Genomic DNA, 20,059 nt, shown 5'->3' on the forward strand with positions numbered 1-20,059 from the left:
ATGTCTTAAAAGGGATACACAGTTTTGTTGCTGACTGTGGGATGGATTATTCAGTGTTAAGACACTGGTTTATCAACTGCAAAACAAAGCCACTGGAAGAACAGAAATGACAGTGCCTCAGAATCTCACTTTTCTACAACTGGAGATGAGTTTGCTATGGTGGCCAGACTCCCAGATGTCACACTGAGGTATGGGGAAAGCCTGGGAAAGACAAGGAGAAAAATCCAAGTAAGAAGCGAAAAAAGAAGTAAAAAAAAAAATCCTCAGACAGAACTGGCCTGTACTTGTATAGATGGAATCTATGGGGAGGGGGGAGGCGTACCTGTGAAAGTGGCCCAGGGAGAAGAAGTTGTAGCTAGGCCCAGGAGCTTTGAGTCAAAGCCTTGTATAGTTTGGGATTTGGAAAAAGTATCTAAATCTGAAGACTCAGTGCAATCTCTTTTCAAAGACCACCTGGGTAACTTGGAGAGAAATAAAGCCCACTGAGGGCTCCCTACTGCAGGATTGCACAGCAGAAGTGGGAGTCCCCTTCCCTAGCCACAAGCCAGAGTAATGTCCTCAAGACCCTGCTTCATAAAAATTTTAATTTTTGGTAATTACATGTAAATAACATACTTTGATTATATTTCTCCCAATTACCTTCTGTTAAGCCTTTGCCAATCCCTCTGTGCCCCCTTTTCTCAACATGTCCACCCCATACTTTCACGAGCTTTTGCTAACCAACTCAGTGAGTTGAATTAGGGTTGCTTGCCTGTGTCTGGGTGTGGAGTTGTTTTACTGGGGTAAAGGCAAGTTACTTGCAGCTATAATACCAAAGGAAAATGATGCTCCTGCCTCCAGCAGTCAGTAACTACCAATAAGTCTGCAACTACAGACTGGGCTTCATGTGCTTCTCTTCTTGATGGAATGTTGATGAGCCCCATCATTAACAGTTTTGTGCTGCTAGACATTGCTGTTGTAACTTCATGGGTGAATGGCCATGCCATGTCTAGAAGAGAGTGTTTCACCACATGGGTTCTTATTCCCTGGCTTTTGCATTCATTCCGTTCCCTCTTGCAAAGTGTTTCTTGAGCCTTGGAGGGGATGATTCAGGTATCTTATTTTGGTATGGGTGCTAACAGTTACTTACTCTGAGCCCTTTGAGCAGTTATAAGTAGGTATATTGATCCCTACTCCCAGGGGTGGGGTGGGAGCTTTTCTGACCAAGGCTGACCCTGGGGTAGGACTCTATTACTAGAGCAACAGCCTTGATGTACCTATCCTATTCTCTTTGTACAGTAAACTTTCTAGAATTACTGTCACCCTGAGTGTCAAGGATGGAACTTGGCCTGGCTTCAAGCAATCTCACCTCAGGGGAATTATGTACATTTCTTTTTCTACAAGTGGAAGATCAGATGGAAGACTGAACTGGGTTGGATGGTGGGGGCTGGGCAGGAGTGATTCAGGGGCCTGCACTTTGGAGGGCATCAGCTATGGGTGTGGGAAAGAGATTTTTTAAACATGAAATCTGAATGGTAAGTTCTTTTAAACCCTTTTCCTTGGTACTTAACATGGAAGGGATTTTTATAGTGCTAAACATTTTCACTTTTTGCCAATTGTGTTTCACCTAAACAATGCGATGTAAAACCTAGTCTTTTCCATATTTTTTTATTCTGAAAGTCTTTTGCTTCATACTTATATTATTGACTTTAGGATCTGAAAATATACATGATGTGTCAAAGAATGGCAAACCTTTATAAATGAATGGAGTATTCAGAAATCCAAAGGCATGCAAAGGAGACCAATCACTTTAAACTATAAAGAACTTGGAAGGAAAGAAGATTGATTTAAACAGACAGCCTTCATTCCCCAGCTTGTTTCTCAGTGTGATCCTTGTGTGAATGGTGGAAAGCTTGAATAATGGTGTGGTTATTGGATGCAATCTGATGCTAGTATGATTCTCCAGCAAAATTTCCATCTCCTTTGTTGTTTTCACTGACAACATATGTCTATTCACATATCTATATCCTCCTAGTCTCAGGGACTTAAGGATTTCTCTTCCATGGATGAGGAAACACCCAAGTCTTAATTCTTCTCCCCCTTTCTCTATTTGGTTGTTGGCACAACTCTTTCAGCAGAAGGGAATAAGAGTAGCAGGGCTAATGGTCTAATTCCTGACCCTTAGCCAGCACTCCAGAGTGGGGTTGCTGAGAGTGTTTTCCCTACTCTGCAGTTGAAAGAACAATTCATGAAATGACTCTCATCAAAGTTAAGTTCCTATTTCTTCTTCTGGAGGAAATGCTCATGAGTGAAGATTAAATGCTGAGCATTCACAACATCCAAAATGATGCTTGAGTAGCCCTTTTTCATGTCTTCCCTTCATAATCCTGTTCATGGGGCATTCTTTCCAGTAAAGGGGGATGCTGTTGAGCTTCTAGCTCTGTGTTTCTGTGGGAGAAGGATGATTGCTGTGTCTTCCTGAGAAGTTTCTTTTAAAAGCACCTGGAATGGTTCCACAGCCAAACTTGGGTTTGATGTCTATCATGAGGCCATGGAGGCCCAATTATTTTGGGTTTTTAGATCTGTACAGGAAGGCAATACTAAGGTTTGCAAGTTGGCCCAAGTTAGTCTGAAAAAGGATTATAGCCAAGATTGGGAAATGGAATCCTGAATTGAGACAAATAGTAAATCCTGAACCGTTGTGAAGAGCTGTATATTGCTCTGCTGAGTGACGTTAGGTAGACTTAAATGTTTTCTGATTTAGAGTGAATTCTCACAGTGCTGTACTCAACAATTTATACACATGTCTTTCAATATCCATGCTAGTTTTCTCTATAATTGATTCCTATCATATCACTTGCTAAACTAGTTCTCAATACTGGAACTTAACATGTAGACTTTTGAGTCTTATTGTAGGCTCTCTAAATGTCTGCGGTTAGTCCCACAGCAAGTGTATTTTTCCAAAGCTTCACAACTGGCTATGATACCCAAATCAAAGCAAAAACTCCCTGAGAAGTTCTAAAGTAGCTTCCCAAAAGCCGCCTGCTCTGCTTAAGCAGTGAAGGAGAAAAAAGACCCAGGTTCCAGCATGTCCAATCTTTTGTCATTTTGACCCCATGTTGCAAAACACAAAGTTCACACTTGTGAATTGTGTAACCGAGTCTAATATCATATTATTTTAAGTAAATTTATGTTTTTCTATTTGAACACATTCATAAGTATTTTGGACCAATGTGACCCTTGGGCCATGGCTTAGACACCCCTGGAATGATGTTTTGAAAATTTTCTTGATATTTTCCTTTGAAATTTCTCAAATTTTTAGAAAATATTTTTTGCTGAGAATTTCATACATGTATATACCTTGTGTTTTGATCAAACCTATCCCTCTTTCTTTTCCCTCTAATTCCTCCCTATCCTCCCCACCATTAGTCCACCCAACTTCATGTGCTTGGTCTTTCTTTTATTTCCATTGAATTCACTTAGCAATGCTTGGATGTAGGACCATTTACTAGAGTATGTAGCTCCTTTCAGCCCCTTCCAGTATTAGGTTCTTCCTAGGGCCTAGATAGTCATGGATTTGGGACTTGATTAACAGTACCACTTGTGAAGCAGACATTAAACAAAACAAATGGAAACAAAACAAAACAAAGCTGGTTACTCTTATAGCATCTATGCCACGGTTATACCAGTGGCTATAGTTTTACCAATCTAGACATTATGAACAAATGTACAGTGTGTAACTACAGATTCAACTCTTCCATTCTACATTAACACTTAATTCTGTTTGTCATATGTTTATATTTCTACCCGTTCTTTCATCCATCCACTAGTCATCTTTGTGTATTTTATATGCTCCAAAGTGGCAGATATCTACATATATTACTTTGAAGCACTCAAGTAGACTATTAACTAAATTTCAGAATTTAAGATTCTTCGATTATAGGAGAAACTTACAATACCTTGGTTGTATAAAATGCATACATCCGTGTAACTTATATCTTTATAAAGATACAGAACCTTTTATCACTCCAGAAAGTCCTTCATGTTTCCCACCCCCTCTTTTACTAAATTGGATTTCACTTTGTAGCTTTATACTAGCTTGACATTTACTATGTATCCCATGGTAGTCTCATTTCAGCAACCCCCATTCCTGCACAGAAGATCCCTTTGTAGAGTTCTTCACCATATATTACATTGACTTACTGTAGCACTTGACTTAAATGGAATTATATTGTCTATCTGCTTTTGTCTCTGACTTCTTCCAGAGTATACTACATTCGAAGATGCTGTAGTCTGTCTTAGCATCAGTTCCTCATCTTTTTCTATTGCTGAAGAATATAATTTTATTGATAAGTAGTACTGTATTGTACTAATTGGCCAGAGTTTACCTAGATGGTGTGATGGTGTGATGGTGTGATGGGGTGTGTGTGTGTGTGTGTATGGTTTATGATTTGGGATATTTTTAAAAATATTCTCAGCCGGGCAGTGGTGGCACACGCCTTTAACCCCAGCACTTGGGAGGCAGAGGCAGGCGGATTTCTGAGTTCGAGGCCAGCCTGGTCTACAGAGTGAGTTCCAGGACAGCCAGGGCTACACAAAGAAACCCTGTCTTGAAAAACCAAAAAAAAAAAAAAACTATTCCCATGAAAGTCTTGTACTCAATTTTGATCAACAATATACACTTTGAATTTTAGAAAAATTAACCATTGCCTGTCACATATTTCATTTGTCTAATTTTGTCATTTATCTTTTGAATTTAGGGTACCTTTTTTCCTTTTTCAAGTTTTAAACATTTTATGTGGGCAATTTCATCATTTTTCTCCCATGGCATCTCCTGTATTTATATCACAATTAAAAAGTTTGATCAATCCTGATATTATGAAAACATTCTACATTTGTTTTATTGCAATGATTTCTACATTATTTTGTTTTCTATTTCCACTTTGAAAGCACCGGGAATTTACCTGATGCCAGGAGGGAGGAGGAGGAACTGCTTTGTTGTTAAGTGGCAAGCCAGTTTGCCCAGCTCCCTTGCTGATTTGTAGTGTCATCTTTCTCACTCCTGAGCCTACTGGTCTATCTCCTTTTCCTATAGCCAGGGTCATGGTCTTTTGGCTTTAGTTTTGTCTCCAGTTTTTGACACAGAGTCTGTTTTAGTTCACTCTTCTGTTGCTTCAATAAACACCTTGACCACAGGCAACTTAGAGGAGGAAAGGGTTTATTTCAGCTTCCATTTCCAGATCACAATCTGCCACTGAGGGAACGCAGGACAGAAACTTAAGCAGAAACCATGAAAATATTCTGCTTGTTGGTTTATTCCCTGGCCCATGTTCAGCTAGCTTTCTTATACAGTCCAGATATGCCTACCACAGTGTGCTGAACCCTTCCATCAATCATGAATCAAGCCTGTCTCTCTCAGATATGGCCAGAGGCAAATTAATCTGGGCAGTTTCTCAATTGAGGAGCCCCCTTCTCAGGCAACTCTAGGTTATGTCAAATTGATATTAAGTACTAACCATGTAGGGTCTCATGGACCAAAGTTGGCCTCAAGGCTAGCTTTGTACTCCTGATCTCCTACACTGAATAAGAGAATGTTAGAAGCAGAACCTATGACTATAGAGATCTTGGACCCTTGATTAGAGATGCCCACAAAAACTCTTAGGGAGAGATGGACAGAGAGAGGCATTTCTCACTGGTCTTTGTCCATCATCCAGAGTGCCATTCTCAGTGTGACAACAGGAATTACTCAAGGCACTTTGGGTGATCTCAGTCTTCTTATGTCTCCAGCCCTCTCTTGACTCCCCTCCTGATGTCTATTGGTCTCCTTTCCAGTGATCTTTCCATTCCTCTTGATATTTGTGCTTGCTGTTTGGTTTGCCTAGAACATGCTGGGCATGCATACCTCAATGCATGGTTTGCTTTGGACCATCAGCTCAAAGTCTAACATTGTGGTTCATGCCTGTGATTTTACCCCTTGGGAGGTGGAGACAGGAGCCTAAGGCCATCCTTTACTACACAAAGTTTGAGACAAACCTGAGATATAAAAAACTGTCTCAAAACCATAACAATGCAGCTAGAAAGTCATTACCTCTTAGAAACCTATCTGAAGGAGACTGCTCCTGACTTCCAACCAGCTTCAACACCATGGGCTTCTCATTCCTCATTCATATTCTCTCTGTCTTTTTATGTCTTTCTCTTTCTCTGACTCTCTTCCTCCTTCCCTCACTCATTGTTTTCTTCATTGACCTTAACAAAACTGATTATTCTTCTACTGTTAATGCATTTGTGCCAATGATCTTCTTTTTGATGATCTTTTTGTGGGTCATTTCATTCCAGGATGGCTAACTTCCAGCAGCCAATTCATCATTTCTATACACTGCTCTGTTGCTGTTAAGATACTTAGCAGTAGTGATTAACACCTGCAATTAGGTGATTTGAGTAAAGGTTATTATCCTATAAAACATGGCTAGGCCCCAGCTAGTACATTGAATGAATTTGAGAGCAAACGGATTTCCTGTGGAAAAAGCAATTCAGCCAAAAAATTGCCACATCAGCAATTCCTGTCTGAGGTTTTGTGAGGTTTTGGCCTGCCCCTTCTGATGGCCTATCCTGTGATTCTGGGTTTGGCTAGCCAGGTCTCTCCTCCTCCTCCTCCTCCTCCTCCTCCTCCTCCTCCTCCTCCTCCTCTTCTTTCTCTTCTTCTTCTTCCTCCTCCTCTTCTTTCTCTTCCTCCTCCTCCTCCTCCTCCTCCTCCTCCTCCTTCTCTCTCTCTCTCTCTCTCTCTCTCTCTCTCTCTCTCTCTCTCTCTCTGTGTGTGTGTGTGTGTGTGTGTGTGTGTGTGTGTGTGTGCAATTTCATACTGGTTCTGGATATCTACTATAATACTGATGGATGCATTGAACCTCAGGCTGACTCAACAAGGATGGGAATCATTTGTGCCTACTTTCTAATGTCTGATACAGAGATCCTAGTTTTGTGTATGGAATCTGAATGACTCCATCCCAGGAAAAACAAGCAAAATGCTTCTGAACCTGTGTTTCAATCCTATGATTTCATGGCTAGAGTATACGTGGCAGATAAAAGGTTGTACACAGGCTATGATCCTGGACACACCTCCCTCTCACATGGCCTAAGCTTGCTGTAAAAGAAGAGTGAGACAGTGTTGGCTAGCACATCTTTCTGGGGATTCCTTTTAGGTTCCCTGGGCTTGGCATCAGTGCTTGGAGGGGGAGGATGGCATGCGTTGTTGGAGAAGCACCTGCTCCCTAGAAATGGTAGAGGGCCTTCAGGCATCTTCTTCAGAAGCTGTCAGCTCTATATCTTCTGTCCTACAGTCCTCTCATGGAAGAACTTTCAGTAAGGATGTGTGATACTGAGGTGGTGGTGATAGTGTTGGGACTGTATAACAGGCAAGATCTGAGGGGAAGAATGCAGCAGCTTCCAAGCCCTTTCATTCAACAAGTCTTGATCTTGTCTATTTGATATTATTTAGAATGACTTTAGACTCAGGGGACATCATAGAAGAGTAGGCCTGAGTTAGGAGACAATCTCTTCATCTGTCTGTGAGGATGTATCCAGAGAGGCTTGACACATGTGGAAAGATCTACTTTGGATGTGGTCAGCATGGTCCCCATGGGTATTTCTTTCTCTGCTTTTAAAAATATTTATTTTTATTTTATGTGGTTAGGTATCTTACCTGAATGTATGTCTGTGCTTCACATGTATGCAGTGCCCAATGAGGTAAGAAGAAGAAGGAGAAGAAGAAGAAGAAGAAGAAGGAGGAGGAGGAGGAGGAGGAGGAGGAGGAGGAGGAGGAGGAGGAGAAGGAGAAGGAGAAGGAGAAGGAGAAGGAGAAAAAGAAGCAGCAGCAGAGCTCGATGGGAGAAAATTCATTCCTGGTACTATAAGCCTAGCCAACTACTTGTGACTGGAGAGGTCATGGACTCTAGAGTAGAACCTACTACTGCCCTAAACAAGTAAAATTTTTAACCAACTGAATTTTTAATACAGATGTATACAGTTCTCATATCTCATTTTTAAAAAACCTCGTTTTGAAACAGAGGCTATAACAGAGACCCACAATTGATCAAAATGGATAAAGTAAGTGAGCATGGAGTAATCATTCCCAATTGGTACACTACAATGCAACCCCAAATCTTAGACTCAGAGAACAGCATGGGAGAGCAGGCAGAAAGAATGTAAGAGCCAGGGAATCAAGACACTTGATGCTAGATTGTGTTTCTAGACATGACATTGCTGCTGCACAAATGAAATCTCAACAACGTGGTTCTTGAAACAAGACCTACATAGTAATCACACTAATTGCTATGCCAGGAGGATGGGAGGAATGTCACAAAACACCCTCAGGTGAAGCACTATAGATAGTCAGTCTATATGCTGAGGGAGGGAGAATCAGTTTCTCTAAGAATGAGGCCTGTCCTGATAGGTTATTCAGGTCCAAATGGTCAGTCCTAAACACATGTACACATGAGCAACACTAAATGGACTCGAGATGATGTGTGCATGCATTTCTGTGTGCATATATAAAATTATAGATGAAAAGGTCAAGAATTTGAGAGCAAATAGGAGGGACATAGGAGGAGTTGGTGGAGTACAGGGAGGGGTGGATATGATGAAAATACAGTACTCATGTAGGAAATTCTCAAAATATTAAATTTGAAAAGGTTTTGTTAGCATATGTTAATTATACATACTAATGTGTTTCATTACGACATTTTTATACATGTACACCACATATTTCAAATATGGTCCACTATCTTAGGCTACCATTGCCATATCTTGTTTTTAAACTGGGAGCCAGAATAAACCCTTTCTGAAGTTGCTTTTGTTAGGTGTTTCATCACAGCAATGAAAATGCTGATGCATCTATATCATTCCTTTCAGGGACCAGTGGGGGACCCAGTTAATCAGGGAAGTGAATAGACTTACTACAGTCTTCTCAGCTGAGATGCTCAGATACTGAGCAACTACTGAGGTGCTGTGATGTTGGCTTGCTTTCTGAAGATAGGGAGAGCATGAAGGTAACCTAGTAGATTATGAACAAGCAGTGGAAGGGGTGACATTTCCTCTGGGGACCTTAGAGAAGGTATGGCTTATTGTCCTACCCAGAAGCCAAAGACCATCACAGCTTTGCTGAAGGGGCACTCCTGGCTACTGAGGAGTAAGTAGCTTGCCTTGCCTTTATGGTTACAAGGAAGCTGTTTTGACAAAAGGACTTGGGAGGAGGAACTGAGCAGGAAATTCTGGGTTAGGAGGAAGAGGAAGAAGGAGGTGAGTGAAGGTGCTCCTTGGAAAGGGAAGTAAAGAGCAAGAGTGGGTGCTTGACAGGTATCCTTGGGAGGAATCTCTCCAGAGGAGAGGCTAATGGGATAGGGAGCAGTGAGGGCAACACTGTACTCTGCAAAGGAACAACCTGTGATGACTTTCACTCAGAAGCAGAGGTCACTGATATAGGAGGAGTAGGGTGAGGCCAGGATGGTCAGGTAGCAGGAAGTGATCAGGAAGCTATTCTGTTTTGTGGCCTACCATGGCACAGCGTCGAGTTTGCCAGGGTAGGTGACTTAGGAACTTTGCCCCGCTAGGAATGTGACATCAACTGACATAGTGGGTCAAGCTACACTTCTATTTGGATCTCAGTGGTCTGGAAGAACTGAAAGATGAATAGCTGTGACCTGTGAGGCTCTTGGGCTGGCTATGGTGGCATCTTAGGATAGGTGGGAGGGAACTTTTAAAGAGCATGTGGTGTAATTCTCAGTCCAGCAGGTTCTATGGACTATTTCACAGTAGTATATGATAACCACATGCAATTATTATTGAACTTCTGTCTCATAAAAATCAACAAAGTGACAATGAGCTTCTTGGCACTCAACTTTTGCTTCCCCTGGGACCACTGAGAGAGAGGGATGGGCAAGTGGGTCCAAGAGTTCTTGTGACGTGTCTGATTGACAGCTAGGGCTTGTTTGATGTGTGTGTGTGGTAAGGCAGGACAGTGAGGCATGAGAAAAATAGATATCAAGAGTAATAAATGAAAGGACTCAATGACAGAGGAGGACAGGAACCACTTCTGACCACTGGGCTATGTGTAAGGGACGACAGTCATGAGAAAGCATCATGATGAACAATTGTGGGAAAGGGCAGATGCTATGGAAATGAATTCTGAAGGTTCTGGCCACCTGGTGACCAGAGCTTTTGAGCCCCAGATCCTGTCTCAGCTCTTTAGCTTACTTCTAGTCTCAGGAGTTCCTTGATTTTTTTTCTTAAATAAAGAAACTTTATTTCTATGACAATCTGTGTGCCTCCTCTTCAACTCTCTCTCTCTCTCTCTCTCTCTCTCTCTCTCTCTCTCTCTCTCTCTCACACACACACACACACACACACGCACACACGCACACACACACACACACACACACACACACACACAGAAACAAACAAAATCAAATGGTCTCCATAGGTTGTATATGTTTGTGTGTAATGATGCAATTAAAGAGAGATTATGAATTTGAGAGAATGGGAGGGGAAATATGAGGAGTTAGAGGAGGGCAAAGAGGGGTGGGTGTGATGTAAATGCAGTACAGACAAGACATTGTCAAAACACTTTTAAATGAAAAAAAAAAGGTCCTGGAAATCTCAATGGATAATCTCTGGACTTTGAACCAAATATAATTAGAACAAGGGAGAACTTCAGGCAGAAGAAGTCTACTAGGGAGTGGGTATACTGACTGACTACAGAGCACATCTCTTACCTGAACCTAAAAGGAATGTTCATGAGGCAGTAACAGAGATTAGGGTGGGCAGAGGCCAATGAAACCAGGGACTTTGGATAAGGACTATTCCTCCGAACACTTTCTACCCAGCCATTGTCTGAGAAGGCTACTTTATCCCTGGGGACAGTTGCTCTTAGTCACTGCATTGAGTTTTGAGTGTGGGCAATTTCTGAGAGTATTTTAAAAGATTGGGTTCCATTGAACAAACCACCTCCTGTAGCCAGGTGGAAACCCCAGTGGAGTGATAGGGACACCAACTCACCCACTAAACTTTGAACCCAAAATTCATCTTGCCTACAAGAAATGCAGGGGCAGGGGATGGAGCAGAGATTGAAAGAATGGCCAACCAATAACCAGCCCAAATAGAGACCCATTTCACGGACAAGCATTAACTCCTAACACTATTAATGATACTTTGTTATGCTTGTAGACAGGAGCAAGTTGTCATCTGAGAGGGTCAACCCAGCAGGTGATCCAGACAGATACAGACACCCACAGCCAAACAGTGGATGGATATTGGGGACTTGGAAAATAGGAAGAAGGATTGCAGCCCTGAATGGGGCAGGAACTTCATAGGAAGACCAACAGAGTTAACTAACCTGGAGCCTTGGGGCTCTCAGAAACTGAACCTTAAACCAAAGAATATACATGGGCTAGACCTAGGCCTCCCGGCACATATATAGATCTGCAACTTGGTCTTCATGTGGGTCCTAAACAAATGGGGCAGGGGCTATCCCAAAAGCTGTTGCCTGTATGCAGGATAGGTTCTTCTAGCTGGACTGCCATGTCTGGCCTCAGTAAATAGCCTTGCAGACTTAATTTGGTAGGGGGGAAGGAAGGGAAAGGAGAATGGAGGGAAGGATTGTGGGAGGTGACTGGGAGGGGGCATTTATTGGGATGTAAAGTGAATAAGTAAAAAAAAAAGATTGGGTTCTAGATGTTCACTCAGCTCCTCTCTCTCTCTCTCTCTCTCTCTCTCTCTCTCTCTCTCTTTCTCTCTCTCTCTCTTTCTCTCTGTGTGTATGTATGTATGCACATGCTCTTGTGTACATGCACCGTGATTTGTGTTCCTGTTGGCTCTCTACCAACTTTAGGAAGATATGATTCCATTTATGAGCTCCTGCTACCTGCTGACTAGGTTCTGTCAATCTGGTGGGAGAGGCAAAGGTCTTAGGGTCCCTGTTAAAGGAAGCAAAAATCAGGTGAAGTTTTTTGGAAGGCACTTGCCACAATTGAGAGGGGCCAAGGGTAAGTCAGACAGGGGTCTCTTGTGCAAAAGCTATTGCTTTTGCAGCTGTCTAAACTGGAACTGATCACCCTAGGCAAAATCTCTGACTGTAGATGCTGGTCCAGGAGTGGGAAAAGAAAAGGAAAAGAGTGTCTCACACTGTTGTCCATAGCAGGTTTTAAAAGGATTGAGTCTGGGACTCCAGGGGCAATGTTCCTCCTCCAGAGTTAGTGAGGCAGATCTCAGTCTTGCCTCTTCCCATTAGTTTCCTGGACTGAAAGGGGGAAAAATGCTAACTTTTCTTTGCACCCTTGCTGAACTCTTCTGACTCCATGTTTCCAAATAAACAGAAAGTTTTGTGTGGAGCAGGCTAGACCAAACCAGGGGAAATGACTTTAGACCTTTGGGTACAATGTAAGTGTGCATAGCTTCTTGCATATACCATTGAGGACTTAAGACTTTCTATGAAGTTCAGACCCACTTCTTGAACAGTGGGGCCAGACACGTCATCATCTTAGGGTCAGTCCCTACTAAACCTCTATGCATATGTGCCCTTTCTGCAAGATGTGGCCCTATCTGGTTTGTAGTCTGCAGTATCTCCCCCACTGCCTGTGAGTCACCTCTTCATCTCAAGTGGATGGAGCAAGAAGCTCAGTTCTGTTTGGAGCCACAGTTAGCCCATATTGTAGTGCTGCAGCAGGGTCTGGCCAGGGACAGAAAATGTGTGCTCCTGCAAAGGTAGAAGGGTGGTAGTAAGGAACCCCTGGATTTTGGAGTGTGTTTTTCTACCTCTTTCCCTAGAGTGGGATTTCCAAAGTGACTGCCTGTTCCCTGTTTTTGTCTCTATAAAACAAAGGGCTGGGATCAAACTGACTTTCTTCTGGGCCCTAATAAAACATCCACAGCACATGCTGTGAAATGGCAAGCACACATGCACAAGTGACTCTGCTGCAGCAATTTTTGCAATGCATAGGATAGAAGCAGCCTCTGAGGGCACCAAAGTCAGAACTGACTTGGGTTTGTAGGGACTAGATGCTTCCTGAAGAAAATGAAAACACAGAAACACTTTTCTCCTGGCTGTTTATTACAGAACAAAGAAAAAAAGAAAAAAGAAAAAGAAAGCAAAAGAAAATCCAACAAAAAACACTGGCTCAAAATAGATGCCAGATCTCAAATGTCGAATCAAAATACAAGGTGTCAATTAAAATGTATTACACAAAATCTGGACACTGAGCAAAGTTTACAGGACAGTGGCTGTGGAGTTTCTCTAACAGACACTTAAATATACATGACAAGAGCCGCAAATAGATACCATTAAAGACAACCCCAAATCAACCATTAATGTTTACAGACTTTCCCCCCAAGCCACAGAGATTCACATCAAAATGAGTGTCAAATGGTTTAAAGCAGACTTTAAAGCATCACTCTGTGATGGTGCACCAAAGCTGTCTAAAGCTGGGGATTTCTCTGCAGCTGAAGGTCACCATAGGTGACAAAGGGAAGGGAACGCTCTAGTTCCTCAAGGTGGCCAGCTCACACAGTGCTCAGCTCAGACTATTTCTGCACTTCTCTTAACCAAACCTAAAGGATGCTCTTGGCCTCCCATGAGTGTCTCTGTGGGACACTTAACCACACCATGACTTTTGGTGTAAATGTTCATTAGGAAAGAACTAGCTGAGACTTAAAGGCTTGTGAAAGTTAAGAGTCACACTGGATAGTACAGTTTGTAATGGAGTGGAAATTAACGACCAAGTGGCTTTCTATTTGGCATTTGTCAGTTTGCACAATACCCCTTGGTCACATCCACGTTTCTTGTGGCATGAAAACCTCAGTGACTCAGCCACCTGATTTAACAAGGTTATCACTGGAGCGAACAACACAGTCTGCATATTTGGAACAATGTATAATAAACACAACTCTACTGAAACCAAAGCCACCACTTTATTTACAAAGCCACAAAACCAAGTATAAATACTTCTGTCATTTATGATTAGGAAAACCATTTACAAAATTTTCAAATATGTACAAGTAGCTTGAAAAATCACCAGCTTTTTATTTATCAGGTAGATAGAGGGACGGGCAGGGCTGACAGAATTCAGACTAGGACCCTAGTGTGGGTGTCTGGGGCCAGTTTCAAGCTGGCTGCAGATTCAGACCACTCCTTTGAGTGACGACATGGGGCTTTTCTGGAGCACCCTACTTTGATTTATAGCTCCTCAGCACCCTGGGTGACTTGGTCAGCACTCTGGGCTGTAGCATTTTGGGCAGCAGCATGCTATTCCAAAATGTCATCTATCAGCCGCAAGTTGCACACCCAGTCTTCATCTGGGGCCACACTGGAGCCTCCCAAAAGCTCTTCCATGAGATCCACCTCACTGCCTGCAGATGATGGTGAAATCAGACCATCTATTGGGGACTGTGTCTGAGGCAAGACATTGTCCTGTGGCTCAAGGGGTGTGCCCATTCTAATCAATGTACCTAGGGACTGGCTAGTAGCAGCAGTAGCAGCTGCATAGCTTGGAGGCTCTAGCTCCTGAATAGGACTTATGGGAGAGCAGCTGGTCATGCTCTGTTGGAGGGACTTGGTACTCAACACAGGCATTAGCCCCTGTGCTGGGCTCTGTACAAGGCTCTGATTGCCCAATAGGCTGAATCTGGGGCTGGCCAGAGCAGCATACACCTTCTGGCCAGGCCTGGATCCTGGGGCCATCTGATTGGCCTGAACCACAACCTTCTGAAATGGAGATGCTAGGGCTGTTGGGGGTTTACTCATAGGTGCCTTGACAAAGATGATGGAGTTGCTATCAAAATGTGGCAGAATGCTACTATCTACTTGGCTCAGGGGTGATTTCTTTGAAACTGGCATGGCTACAGCTGCAGCTACCACTGTCCAGACTGCATTACTGGACACTGAAGACATCATTGGCACACTGGGGAGGCTGAGTTGATAGGGAATCAAGGATTGGCTGCCCAGTGGGCTGATACAGAGCTTGGGCAGGGGCACTTCTAAGGGCATGGCCTTGGCTTTGGGACAGACAGAGCCAAGACTATTCAGGGGATCCTGACCCAAGCCTGAGGAGATGGGAAATGGAAGGCCAGTGTTGACTTGCTGCTTCTTCAGAGTTGATGTCAAAATACCTCTGTGACTTGTGGGTGGTAATATTCTTGGAATCAGATTGTCCTGAAGGAGCTCAGTTTTGGGTGACATCTTTTGCTGGTTAGATGGGGGTCTCGCCTTAGTCTGGCTACACTTGGAGATGACTTGTTCTTGTACTGCTGCATGGAAAGAGACATAGAGATTAGTTCCAAAGGTGTCCTCAATTTGGGCTATGGTCACTGAGCGAAAGCTGCCGGCCCAATGTTGTCTTCATTCGTACCCTTGACTATCTCTCCCAGTCCCTCCCAACTTGCCTTACTCCTTTGCCTGTAGCCTGGAAGGTCTTGTGTACTCACAGCATCCTCTACAACAGTTGTTCTCAACCTTCCAGACACTGTATCCCTTTAGTACAGTTCCTCATGTAGTGAATCTCAACCATAAATTATTTTCATTGCTATTTCATAGCTGTAATTTTGATACTGTTAAGAATCATAACATAAACATCTGATATGCAGAACAGCTGACATCCTATAAAAGGATAGGTCACCCCCCCCAAAAGAGTCTTGACCCACAGGTTGAGAACCACTGCTCTACAAAGAGCAAATAATGCTGAACTTGAAGTGGCAACTTAATTGACTGTCTCTTCATGTATATTAGAGGCAATGTGAGGGCAGGTGCTATGACTACATTTACTCTAATATTCTGACACTATCCATTCCTCAAAAGGTAGTTCTTATTTTGTAGAAGACAGGGAGGTGAGGGAAGGCCTGGGGAAGAAAGCTCAGCCTCTTAGACAACAGAGGGTAGGATTTGCTTTAGGTTTTCCCTCTGATAAATGTAATATGCAGGAGTGAGGACAGAATTCTGTTCCCTCTAAAGTCCCACAGCCTAGTCATTGTCAGCTTTCAGACTAGAGCCTCACATAGTTCCAGTCTGAAGTACAATGGAGGTCCTTTCTAAAGAGGGAGAACTCAGAAGTCTCATGACCTGGGCTGTCTGTGGTGGAGAAACAGGAGCATATGAAAGGTGAGACCTTCAATGCTTTAGGGTGGAGATACATTTCTCTTCATTATAGTGGCACCCCACAGTGACCCTTATTTACTGAGACTTCCGTGGAGTGGGAACTGAGGCTGGTGTTGGTGATGGACTTTTCTCAAGGCCAATGAGGGAGTGTCCGTCCTGGTGTCCTCTATAACCTGTGCTTGGTACTATGAATAGATTTTCTCCCTTTACTTGTAACCATGCCTAGGATTTTTCTGTAGCATGGAGCAAGTATTTCAAGTAGGTTATAGTTCCAGTTCTGAAGGCTAGTCTCCTGAATTCTGTTTCTGCTTACTCACACATGCCTCTGGTGGTGGGTGTGGGTGGGGCACAGATCTGGTAGCTACTAGGTCGAACTGAGCGTGGTATTTTGTACAAGAATTGAGGAACAACTAAGGAGGTAACATGGGGCTGAAATAAAGGTGTGGCCTATCAGTGTGAGGGCCAGCCAACAAGTGCAAAACACAGCTTCTCTAGGACCCTGGCTTACATATCGTTGCATTGGTTTGAAGAGTTGTGTAACTCAGGTTGCCTTGGTGCATCTGTGAGCTCCATGAAGCAGGAGCTGGGTGTTTCTGACTCCTTCCAATAGATATCAATGATATTCATAGCTGTGATATAGGATAAGAATCCTTAGTTATTTGTGGAGGCTGTGGGAGTAACTCAGCTTCCCATAACCAGTATCTACAGCAGAGTATCTCCAACTCCCTTTTCATTCTCCATACCTTCCACAGATAATGGCCATAAAATCCATTAGAAATAAATTGGAACATGTATGTTGGATGGGGGCCAGGGAAAGGTCTAAAGGGACCTGTTTTTCAATGAAGGTGGGGTGATGACGGTGTACTTCTGTAAGCCAAACAGATTGAGAGGCTGAAGCACAATGACAGCTGGAGTTTAAAAGCAGCCTGGGCTACAGAGTGAGACCCTATCTCCAGATAACAATGAGCAACAAATATAACAACAGAACAGGGGCTTTAAGGGATTGGATTCAGTTTAATCAATCTGTTCAATTAAAGTGATACTGGAACCATATGAGCAGGCCTCCCATTGGGATAGATTGTGCTCTTAGAGGCAGGTGAAATACACTCAGACCCCTATCTTGGGCACCCACCATTCATGTGATTTTCAGACTGTCCCTCTAACACCACATGCAGAAACTATAGGCAGAAATGAACCAATGTTCCACCTCACTGGCTGTGTTGGGGACACTGATCTCTTCTGCTTACCTTGAAATTGAGTCATATGCTGGGCGATACGCACATTCTGCTGTTTAGGGGTCATTGCCATAGGATCTGATCTCTGCTTCTCTTGCTAAACAGAAGATGGAAAGACCATATTAGATTACAGATACCATGAAACACCAGCCTTGGATTGCTGTGTAGGGACCTAGGACTTGACTTTGGTGCAGCAAAAACATGAGTGGACACATCAACACATGCATGCCCCACCCTCCCAGCAAGATCACACAAGTAGACACAAAAGAGTCTACATCTGGATTAAGGAAACCAACTGCAAAAGCATAGGATGGGGCAGTAGAGTGTAATAGCAAGAGTACACAGACATTCTGGATGTCTGTCTGTTCAGGATAGGTCAGTAGGGAGATATGGTTGCCAAAAGAGCAAATGAAACATTAGGGCTGCATTATTAGAAGCAAAGTATGTAGAAGGAGGGAGGTGACAGTCTTATACTACTATGACTTGGCCAAACCATACCCACAGTACTAATGATATCTAGGTATGTCACTCTGGGAGCTTCAGATAAAGTAGCTATATCCAGAGGATGGTAAGCAATTGCGGATAGGGATAACTACTTCAAATTATCCAGTTAAGGGATGACTGGTGAGCTGGGCTGCTAGGGCTGTAGCAGAGCCCAGTTTCTACAGGACCGCCATGGAATAAGTGCTGATTCTTGGTGCAGATGTTCCTGGATAGTCACTTGGTCAGATGGACACACTATTCCACACCAGAAATAGCCATACACTCACTGTCCATTTTCCTTCCTCTTGACTTGATTCAGGGTAGAGAGTGGGAGGAACTTTCTGTCTTCATCTCCAAGTATACTAAATGTTCATGGGGTAGGGGCTCTACTTCAGGGTCTCAGGCCCTCCACTCAGAAAAATATAAGCAGGCTACTTATGAAGCCTGAAGGTCAGACATAGTGGCTGCAGCTTGCTCTGAGCCTCTCATGTTCTTAGGGCCTGACTGTGACAGGTTAGGACTCAGCTTTTCTTACCTGCTACCACTCCATCCCTCTCCTCTTCTTAAATAGTCTGTTACAAGTATGCCAACCATCAAAGGCAGCTGCCAGGAAGCACACGCCTTTAGGTCACCTGCTGGCCTAGTGACTCCAGGTGCCAGATTGGATCTTAGGATATGGGATGCCTGTGTAAGGCCAGTTTCTCCACCAAAATGCTCCCAGAATCCCTTCTCTGCACTGAGAAGGGCTGGTGTGGCAGTGGGTGGGGCAGAAGGCCAGTGCTTGGGAGTGTGCCCAGTTCACAAGCCTGGCAGCAGCTCCTGGCCTTAGTCTCTGCCAAGGCAGAGAGGACAAACACATGGCACAAAGGAGACTACAGCATAAGAGTTTTACCCAGACTGGGCTTTGCTTTTCTACTGTGCCCTTAGGCAGCTTCCTGTGGTGCTCCTGCCTCCTCTAGGACTGGGGCTTTTGGAATGTGCAGCAGGGAGGAAGGCTCCATCTCAGCTGACCAGCAGAGCTACTCTCTTCCTACTAAAGCACTGGGTCTAGAGAGAGTTGGGTGGGGTGGATCTGTCTTACTGTCCTGAGCACTTCACACCCACTGTTTCCTGTCATGTGGCCATAACTCAGAGGCAGGGGTCACGTGACAAGCCCGGACCAGTTCATCTGAATTTGGCTGAAGATTTTCTGGGTGGGTGACCATTTCTAAAGATGGCTCTTTCAGTTCTGTTTTTCCTCCAGGTCTCCAGATTACTGCTGCAACGTGTGAGGTTCAAAAGAGATCGATAACCCACAGCAACCTGGCTAGCAAGTACAATGCCTCTTGACTGTGGACCCAGTGTTCCACTCATTCCTGCCTATAGCCACTGATGTCCATGCCCATCTGAATACCATCCCTGCCTGCATCATTAGTTTTCAATTATTAGTGTTGTCTGGGGGCTAAGGGCAGGGGCAGATGGGGGCTAAGAGTGTGACCCAACAGAATTCAGGGTAGGGCAGAAAAATACAAAGGGAAAGATGGACAGGGAGAGTGTGTCCAGCAGCATGGTAGACAGAAAGAAAGGCTGAATTGAGGCAGCAGTCAAAGGATGGGATCCTCGTCCATCTGGCCTATCAGCTAAGAGAGAGCATTGTAGACCTGGGCCAGGCTCACAAGGATAGAATGCAAGGAAGTCTCTGTCCAGGGAAGCATATATTCTAGAGCCTTTGGAGTGTCTAGGGAAAGTTTGGCTAGGGCCTAACAGGGCTCCCATGCTTGTCTAGGTGCTGACAGCCAGCTCCATAAGACCCCTGGGTCTGCGTGTCCTCCATGAGCTGGCTCTTTGCCCTGAAGCCCGTTGCTCCCACCAGGGTCCTGCTGTCCCTGGCAGAGGGCGCCAGGAATTCTCTTCAGGCCTCCAGAGGAGGCTGCTTCCTTTGTTTTGCAGACAAGGCTCCCATCCTTTGTTCTGAATCAATGTGCTACAAAGATAAGCCTCAAGAAAACAGTTGTTGCCTTTTGACACTTTCAATTAGATCCATAGGAAAATGGAGAAAACAGGAAATGACAAATGGTTTCAGTGACCAGGAGGAAATGGTGGCTGACAATTGCTGCTCAGTGACAGTCCCTCTTGTGAGGGATAGCCCAGGTCTGGAGGCTTTTTCTAAGCACATATGGAGGGGTCATTACATGAGTCAAATTTCCAGAACAGCAATTGTATGGGACACTGACTAGCAGGCTTTGTGGGA

The 20,059-nt window shown here is 43.8% G+C and overlaps 2 protein-coding genes across 3 annotated transcripts in view; both read right to left on the reverse strand.

The window, feature by feature from the left end:
* Window positions 1-13,054: 13,054 nt before the first annotated feature.
* Window positions 13,055-15,266, reverse strand: LOC114639267. The gene has a single exon (XM_028788020.1). It carries the CDS (start codon window positions 15,197-15,199, stop codon window positions 14,267-14,269), a length of 933 nt encoding a protein of 310 aa, XP_028643853.1. The 5' UTR covers window positions 15,200-15,266; the 3' UTR covers window positions 13,055-14,266.
* The window catches only part of LOC114639266 (mastermind-like domain-containing protein 1), a 56,757-nt gene continuing 51,852 nt past the window's right edge, over window positions 15,155-20,059 (reverse strand). For both annotated transcript variants that reach the window (XM_028788019.1, XM_028788018.1), the window contains 2 exons: window positions 17,359-17,443; window positions 15,155-15,267 (listed from right to left, as the gene is read on the reverse strand). In XM_028788019.1, coding sequence (XP_028643852.1) covers window positions 17,403-17,443 — 41 coding nt within the window. In that variant the 3' untranslated portion in view covers window positions 15,155-15,267; window positions 17,359-17,402. The remainder of the gene's footprint in view (window positions 15,268-17,358; window positions 17,444-20,059) is intronic.

Source organism: Grammomys surdaster, unplaced genomic scaffold (genome assembly GCF_004785775.1).
Source record: "Grammomys surdaster isolate TR1022 unplaced genomic scaffold, NIH_TR_1.0 125690, whole genome shotgun sequence".
NCBI classification, from domain to species: domain Eukaryota; kingdom Metazoa; phylum Chordata; class Mammalia; order Rodentia; family Muridae; genus Grammomys; species Grammomys surdaster.